Source organism: Tasmannia lanceolata, unplaced genomic scaffold (assembly GCF_043159265.1).
Source record: "Tasmannia lanceolata isolate RefF3 unplaced genomic scaffold, GAP_Taslan_0.1 ptg000048l, whole genome shotgun sequence".
NCBI classification, from domain to species: domain Eukaryota; kingdom Viridiplantae; phylum Streptophyta; class Magnoliopsida; order Canellales; family Winteraceae; genus Tasmannia; species Tasmannia lanceolata.
In genome coordinates this window covers 2,925,490-2,934,587 of record NW_027518725.1, presented here as the reverse complement: position 1 = coordinate 2,934,587, position 9,098 = coordinate 2,925,490, and the positions used below count along the sequence as shown (strand labels likewise).

General features: G+C 39.3%; 1 protein-coding gene and 1 pseudogene across 1 annotated transcript; one reads left to right on the top strand and one right to left on the bottom strand.

Annotated features, from left to right (window-relative positions):
• Positions 1-2,979: 2,979 nt before the first annotated feature.
• On the bottom strand, positions 2,980-3,097 carry LOC143864483 (5S ribosomal RNA; annotated as a pseudogene).
• A 1,075-nt stretch (positions 3,098-4,172) lies between these two features.
• LOC143864204 (Pentatricopeptide repeat (PPR) superfamily protein) lies at positions 4,173-6,974 on the top strand. The gene is made up of 2 exons (XM_077375089.1): positions 4,173-5,906; positions 6,468-6,974. Exon 1 carries the CDS (start codon positions 4,243-4,245, stop codon positions 5,851-5,853), a length of 1,611 nt encoding a protein of 536 aa, XP_077231204.1. The 5' UTR covers positions 4,173-4,242; the 3' UTR covers positions 5,854-5,906; positions 6,468-6,974.
• The last annotated feature ends 2,124 nt before the right edge of the window (positions 6,975-9,098 follow it).

Genomic DNA, 9,098 nt, shown 5'->3' with positions numbered 1-9,098 from the left:
CCAAATTTGAATTGATGACCAGAAGAATCAAGTCTTGAAACTGAAATAAGGTTCCTGCTTATAGCGGGTACATAAAATGTATCTTCTAAAGTTAAGATTAAACCACTATCTAAAATTAGACGAAAAGTGCCTATTGCCTTTACCTCCGCCTCTACTCCATTCCCTACTTTAATGGTTCGCTCCCCCTTCTTGAGTTTCCGTCTTTCTTGAAATCCCTACAAGGAGTTCGAAATGTGAATAGTAGATCCTGTATCTAGCCACCAAGTGTTTTTAGGAGCATCAATCAAAAAGGATTCATGGCAAACAAAAACGGAAAGATTACCTTTCTTTATCAGCCATTCCTCATATTTGGCTCACTCGCGCTTTATGTGCCCAAATTTGCGACCAAAGTAACACTTTATGCCACTTTTCATTTCGCCAGTTTTACCTGTTGGGCCGTGCTCCCTAATCCTTGCTTTTTGCCTTTCTTAGAACCTTTCTTGCCCTTTCGCTTGAATTGGCCCTTGGATGCTCCAAGGGTGGTGAAATGCGCTTTCTGGACGTTCGATCTTCAGCCTCTCCTCCTCTTGAACACACATGGCAATTAGTTCACTCATTTGCCATTTCTCCTTCTGTGTGTTATAGTTGATCTTAAATGGACCAAACTGAGCAGGAAGCGATGTGTGGACAAGGAAACCTTTTGAGATCTCCATATCCATTCGCTTCAATTGGGAGGCAGCTTCGTTCATTTTCATTATGTGCTCTCGCATACCACTATGGCCATCATATTTTGTGGTGATCATTCTCATCATCAGGGTGCTTGCTAGTGCTTTAGTTGATCCTTTAAAGTGTTCCTCTACTGCCTCTAGGACATACAGAAGGGGATAAAAATTGCTTCAAGTGCATGATCCTGGCATGGCCAGTGACCGGGTGACTCCGTCCAAACACAAGTGCGGCAACCGGTCGTTCATCGGAAAACAATTACAGCCACAGACATAAGAGAAAGAAATTATAAACCCTAGTTTTATTTAACTTTCTCTAAGGTTTCTTATGCCTCAACCGAGCTCTGATACCACAATATAAGTCTCGACCTTATGAGGAAATTCGAGACAGAGATCTTTGGCATTAGAAATCTGAAAGAAAATCAATTTCTTTCTATTCGAGATGATTAAATCAGCAGAAGATCAACTTACCAGACGCCATAGCTCAATTGGGTTTTGCGATTCCGATTAAAGCCTGAACCCCTCTTTGGATCCTCCTTGCTCCACGGTGCAAACGGCGATGGGAACCGGCCGCAACTACTTTCTAAAGCTTTAGTGGATTACTGATTTTAGAAAGCAATAATGGCTACTCAAAAATAACCATGTGCAAGCAGTCTCCTAAGGAGGTATTTATAGAGATGTTTAGAGCTATTTGGTTCTCCATCAAACACTTCAAGATCCACTCTAAACTCCAAATTTTTAGGTTCATAACTCTAGTAGGATAAGCAAAACATGAGATGATCAATTTTATTTTTTTTGGTAGGCAAGCTGGGGTTAGGCGGACCCCTACCAGAGGTAATTATAAAAGAACTGAACAATACATAAGGGGGCCACGAGGGCAGCTACAAGGGAAATAAAGGAAAGTGATAAACGTTATCTCTCTTTCCCATTCTAGAAGAGTGGGTTATTCAAACAACCCAAAACACCCAAGACACAATAGTGATGTAGGCCATTGATTTTGCCAAGGCCACCTACGGCTAGGATTTCATCCTAACAGCAAATCTTCTTGATAAATCACGGAGAACATTTCCCAAAGTGAAAATTTTATATTAAGAAATGAGGAATGCTAGACTGAAGCGAGCCATTGCAAAAATCAAGTGAAAGGGCTCCCCCATTGGCAGGATGACATCTAGCCCATGGTTGACTATGGTTTCCAATAAAAAGAGTGTTCTAGTTTTACAATCTGCAAATAGAACCATCACATTTCTTTGAATTTTTGCAAATCAAGTAATGCCATCAATTTGGTGGACAAAATACCAAGGATGGACAAAACTTACTAATGGAGTGTCGAAGGACAAGAGAATAAAAAAAAACAAGAGAACTTAGGGAAGAACAATGAGAACAGTGCTAAACCACAAAAGAGTTTCCTTACTTCATTCTAATCATTTCTTCAATGGCCCAAGATGCATAAATCTATGTAAACCTGGTATACACAGATTCGGTCAAGTCAGCTATGTTTCAGCATTAACAGAGCATTGCATCCAAATTACTCGACGAGTTTTCGAATTGCTAGTTGATCATCGACCAGCCAAGTCAATGAATATCTCCTATAAACTCATTTCCTTTTCCACAGTTTGCAAGGTTTTTCAATTGACCTGTTCAACTCTGCTTCCCATCTGTGTGAATTCCAATTTGAGCCTGAGTTTTTGAGCATTGAAAAAAAAACTATGAACCTGCACAATCACAACCAAAATTCAATGACACGAACCAGGGGCTGCAGCGACAGAACCTAAGTAGCTTGCTAGCAGATGAATGAGAATGTTTGATGATGGACAGTCCATCAAGACGAACTCAGGACCTCATATAGTGTGCGGGACCTATCCTTCTCCCTATAGAGAACCACATACAAGACAACCAAGTGACAAAAAATGGAGAGAGAGAGAGAATTTCCCCTTGTTGGTAGCCATTATGACATAAAACACACGATGACATCATCTGAGCTAAAGAGATGTTGTTTGCAACAAAATTGGAAAAACTTGGGCCCTATCTTGTGATTATGAGAAAGCTTTTCGGATTTAAGGATTCTAGTTTTGACTTTGGGGTTGTTAAAGAGTTTAGACGTAGTAGGTAAATTCATATTAATGTGTTAGTGTAACCTTTTTTTTTTTTTTTTTGGATGAAGTAGGGTGTCCCTGGATTCGCGCAATCACCCGTAAACCACGCGCACCAGGCAAGTATACCCCCCAAGACTTTAAGCAAAGAGGCACACCTGTACGGGTTATAGTGGCATGGATGCAACACGACGCAACACGAGGACTTCCCAAGAGGTCACCCATCCAAGTACTACTCTCGCCCAAGCACGCTTAACTTCGGAGTTCTTATGAGATCAGTGCATTTGTGTTGTTATGATCTCACCCGTGTTAGTGTAACTTAGTTATTTCTTAAATTTATTTATCTCTTTTACAGATTTTTCCACTACCTAAATCATTTACTCCTATTACAACCTTCAACAATACTACTAATATCCTAAGTTACCCTACTTGGAAATTATAGCAAAACAATTTTCAAAACCTCTTGTAACTCTAAACTCCTTCATTCCATGGTAACAACCTCCAAAATGCTGTAACTATATGTAAAATTTGAGTCCCAAAGCTTCACAATAATTTGACCGCCATTTTTTTTTTTGAAAGATGACTTTATTAATGAAAAGCGTAACGGGACAAGATGTCTCCCTTACCCATGGATTACAATACGCATTACAAGATTCCCACCGATCACAATACTTTGACTGCCATTATAATACCAAAATCAATGTCCAGCATGCTAGGCACACATGCATACCACCATACGTGCTACGTCACTTACATAGTAAAATGATTGAATACCCATGACCGTAAATGAAATGATTTGATTCAAGAGTGGGGGTATATTATTTCTATATATTCTAGCATTCTTTTTTCGTAGGCAAGCGGGATCGAACCTGTGACATCAATCTTGGGCTTGTAACAAGGCCATTGGTCCCTAGGGTTAGCAAACAATGTGGCAAAAATTAGAGCCCTTGTGGCTGCGGTATCCCTAAAATTTCAGCATATGTGAAGATCCACTAATGAGGAGGTTGACAAATTAGGAAAAGATGGGGCCAATAGAGAAGAGGGGAAGAATAGGGATCCAAGCCTAATCTCTCGTCTATTGGTCATGTGATTTTACTTTTTGGGTGATGTAATGGATATTACTCTTGTGGGACGCCTTGTTAGGGTTGATAAAATGCTATCTCGGGTTGGGTTAGGGCTGGCCTCAACCCGATCTAACCCGACCCGAGTTGCACCCCTACTTGGCCTTACAACCTGATTTTATAAAAAGTGTAAAACCCAACTCCCTCCAAGCCATACGGCAAAGGAGGCTAGTTTTGGTATTTTAGATTAGGGCGAGCTACAAATTTTGGTGCACTCTCTTACACAAGTGTTGTTAAGGCCTTCTTCTTAGTTTCAAAGTTCAAAAACCTCTCTTTCTTCTTCTCTACTTCTACTACTACTGTTCTTGCTCATCTACTTGCCATTTTTCAATGGCTTTCATGAACACAAGGGTACGTTCCTCACTCTCCCTTTCATCTCTCTCTTCTTTTCCTCTCAAACCCTTCTCTTCTTCTTTTGCTTCCTCAATCGACTTCCAAGAAGAAGACGAAAATGATGAAAACAATACAAAAAACAAACCCAATAACACCAACAATCTCTCCATTATTGAAACCACTCTCATCGAAAACTTCCATGCCCTAATCAAAGACCACCATAGAAAAAACCCTAGCCCTAATCCCAATAATCCACACCCTAATCTTATCATCCCCAATCTCTCCTTCGAATTCTCCCGCCTCACCGCCACGGCCCCACCCATCTCCTCAACCGTAACCCGCCACGTCATCGGCAAATGTGGGTCCCTCCGCCGCGGAATCCCCTTCCACCAAACCCTAGCTTTCTTCAATTGGGCCACAAATCAACCCCAATTCGATCCCTCACCGGAACCCTACAATGAGATGATCGATATCACCGGAAAAATCCGTCAATTTGACCTAGCCTGGCACCTAATCGATACAATGCGAACCCGAAAAATCTCGATCCCATTGGAGACTTTTTCAATCCTAATCCGACGGTATGTACGTGCTGGATTAGCCCAAGAAGCGATCCACACCTTTAATCGAATGGACGATTACGGTTGCAAGCCTGATAAGATTGCATTCTCTGTAGTTATCTCAATTCTATGCAAAAAACGTAGGGCTTTCGAAGCCCAAGCTTTTTTCGACTCCTTGAAGCATAAATTCGAACCCGATGTAGTAATCTATACAAGTCTAGTTCATGGGTGGTGTCGAGCTCGAAACATTTCGGAGGCTGAGAGAGTGTTTAGGGAGATGAAGGAGAGTGGAATTCAACCCAATGTGTACACTTACAGTATTGTGATTGATTCATTGTGTCGAGCAGGGGAAATTAACAGAGCCCATGAGGTTTTTTGCCAGATGATTGATAATGGGTGTGTACCAAATGCTGTTACTTTTAATAGTCTTATGCGTGTTCATGTCAAGGCTGGTAGGACTGAGAAGGTCTTGCAGGTATATAATCAGATGAAGGGGCTTTCGTGTGCCCCAGATGTTATTACTTACAATTTCCTTATTGATTGTCATTGCCGAGATGGGAATCTCGAAAATGCAGTGAAAGTTGTTAAGCATATGGTTAGCAAAGGGTGTAGTCCAAATGCCTCGACTTTTAATTCGATATTTAAGTGTGTTCTTAAATTGGGCGATGTGAATGCAGCACATAGAATGTATTCGATGATGATGGAGTTGCATTGTCGGCCAAATACGGTGACATACAATGTTTTGATGCGTATGTTTGCGAATTCGAAGTCGAGGGATATGGTTATGAAACTTAAGATGGAAATGGATGAGAATGAGTGTGAGCCGAATGTGAATACTTACACGGTTTTGATTTCGATGTTTTGTGGAATTGGGCATTGGAATTATGCGTACAAGCTCTTTAGAGAGATGATTGAGGAGAAATGCTTGAAACCCACTATGCCAGTTTACCAGATGGTTTTGGAGCAGCTGAGGAAAGCTGGGCAGATAAAGAAGCACGAGGAGTTAGTAGAGAAGATGATCGATAGAGGGTTTGCCAGTCGTCCTTTGTAGTGTTGGTGAAGTGATTGTCTGTTGAGAGCCACCATCGGGTTGCCTTTTATCAGGTAATTGTATTCAATAGTGGTAAAAAAAATCCATTTATATTATGATGGCTATAAATCCAAATCTTAAAATTGTATCCTTAGAAGAATAATATTACTTGTGCTTTGGGCAAGCCAATTTTGTAAAAGTATTCTATTTAAAATGCTCACATATATCCATAATACTTCAACCGGGAAAGATTGGTGTTCTCTTATCTTGTTTGCTTACTCTTTCGGCCAGTCAGTTATTGATATTTTATAATGTGTTGAGTCTTGGACTGCTTGCTTGTGGATAACTAATGGGTGATTTAGTATAAGAAAATTGCTGAATTTAGTGACATGTAGAATTCTGCATTTCTGTAATGAGATGGTACATATGGTATGGAAATGTGTTTGAACTTTGAAGTATCATCGAGTATTATAACATACTTAGCTTACCATGACTTCGTGATTGCAGACTGTGAGCATTCACTTGTTGTTTTTGCTGATTTTCAAATTTAAATTACTTCGATGTTAGGGTTCCAAGGTGGGTGTATTATTATGAATGCTACAAATAAGTTAGGCCCATTTTATACTTGTTTCCAGGTTACTGTGCCATGTGCGGGAAACTTGCATCCACGTGAATGTCTTTTTGGAGGAAAGAAGCACACAACAATGTCCAAGATTGTTCTAGCTGCGAAAAGTGGTGGAGGTTGTTACATTTGCCAGACGACAGTCTTGAGATGAATTTGGAAAGCAATCGACTAGAAACCATGGAAATTATTAGAGAAATTCCATTAAGATTTCAGGAATACAACTATGGATCCTCCCTACATACAGATGGCAAAATGTGATTAGTTAAGTTCCCTGGTATTGCTGACTTCCAAGAACTTTAACAACCAGAGAGACGATGATTGTTAGCTCTGAGGGTTCAATGATGAAGATTGGAGAAAAGTGATTGAAAATACTATTTCTGTTCCCAGATGTGATGCCATCACTTGTATTCTGTGTTACCTTGTATTTGATTCGTTATTTATTTGTTCATGATACAATGAGTGAGGAGGACACTTTCTCTAAGATGAACTCATGAATTCAAGTTGTGATCTTTCATTATACCGAACTCATTGCAGATCGAATACTAAATGCTTCAGCTTACTGATCAGATTTCTTGTTAATGGGTAATGGTTTCTCTTGCTATGGGTCATCGTTGATTGTTTAAAAGTTCTCTCTATTATCACTTTGTTATATTGATCTTGATTCCCACCCCTGGTTTCCTCTGAATTTTGTATTCTTGAGTTGCCATTACAGCATTTTCTTAGTTTTCTTTCTTTCTCATTGATGGATTTCATCCTTCACTCATGATTCAGGAAATGGTTCTGATGGTTAATGCATTGCCGATCAATTCATTCAGTGTTTATAAGTTCATATGATGCTTAAGAACAGTTATGTCTGATGCTAGTGCTGAGGCTATGGAGGGACGTACATTTTGTGGTTATTTGTCATTTGTGTGGCTGTTTGCATATCTTATATTCAATCTACATATCGCAAAACTTCATAGAGCAGTGTTTTTGAGATCCAACCATCTAATCACGAGAAGGGAATCTCCTTCCACTATCAACTGATCTAAAAAAATTGCTATCTGAGAACTAAATACCGTGCCACATCGCCATTAACTTCCGCTTTGTTGGAGTCCATTACCTCACTCAGACCAAAAAACGCCCCACTTAATCAGATGGTGGTCTCAATCAGTCCATGAAACATGCCTTTTGAAAATCTTTCCTTCTGTTTGTGTCTTTCTTTTATGAGTGACTACACCTAGGGGTGTCAATGGATCCAGACGGTCTGATGGATCATCTAAATCCGAACGTTAATGAATGGGATCTAAACATATGAATAGGATCCATGGGCATGTTTCAGATCATCAAATATGGGATCCGAAAAATTTTGGATTGTGTATGGGCACGCCACAAATGCCCATTGGATAGTCATGATCCGAAATGGTTTACAAAAATACCCTCCAAATTTTGTTAATGCTAACCGATATATGAAGGGTATTTTGGTCAAAACCTCTCGTATCACTTAATGAATCGGATGCGAATGCGATTTCACTCATTTCAGTTGTTTTATTTCATACTTTCACCAAGGAAAACAGAGACGGGTTTTGTTCTTTATGCATCATATTCTTTGATAATAGTTCTACATTATATCTGTGTATGTAATTTTGATTAATTTTATTGTTTACAAGCATTATTATACACATAGATTAAAAATAGATAAATTTTTAATTTAGTTGAAGAAAATGCATAGAGACACACTAATAGTGGACTGCCATTCTATATCCTTTTAGAAAAAATTAATTGTTTACTTAGCTTAGTGGGATATAATAGGACACTCCGATGGACGGTCGAATTAAAATGGATCGTGAACATGACGTGGAAAGTAGGATCCGAAGAACAATCCGACTCCGACCCGACCGATAAGGAATTTGAATGGATTGTGACTGTGACATAGGTGGATCTGACCAGAAGTGGATCCGTTGACACCCCTAACTACACCGAAGTGACATCCTAACTGTATGATTTAAGGCTTATAAATACCAAATATTTAGCTGACAAGGCCTAATGGATCATACACTGAAGGTTGGGACAAACAGCAATGGTGGACCTATTCACATCTATGTGGCACACTTGTTTTCTTTCTTTCGTTTCATATCCCCCCCTCTCTCTGTCATTAAACAAAAATTGTCTGCAGCATTTTTCAATGAGAAAAACATACCAAATTTCTTGTTGCAAATCCTCTCAAATTTCTACTTTGAGTGTAGGAAATAAGAGAAACAGGCAGAATGCGTCGGTGTTGAAGAACCTCATTCTTGTTTTTATTCATTCTCCACAACCAAAACAAACACAGAATTGCTGCTCAAAAAGGTTAAAGAACATGACTGATTTTTCCTATCTCGTTTCTGTTCGTCCTCTACAACAACAATATCAACAACAAAAAGCCTAGAAACGCTGCCTAGAACCGTTAAAGAAAGTAGCCTAAGGCCATGTTTGGATTGTAGGATTTTTCTGGAAAATTAGGGGAGAAATATTTGTAAATTTTCTTACCAACCAACCTAATTCAATTTTTACTCAGAGGGACCTTCAATTTATGATAATATCACTCTAAATTAATTATAATCATATCATTCTCCTCTTAATTATGGGAAGAAAAAAATTCCCAAGAAAAAGCTTTCCTTCG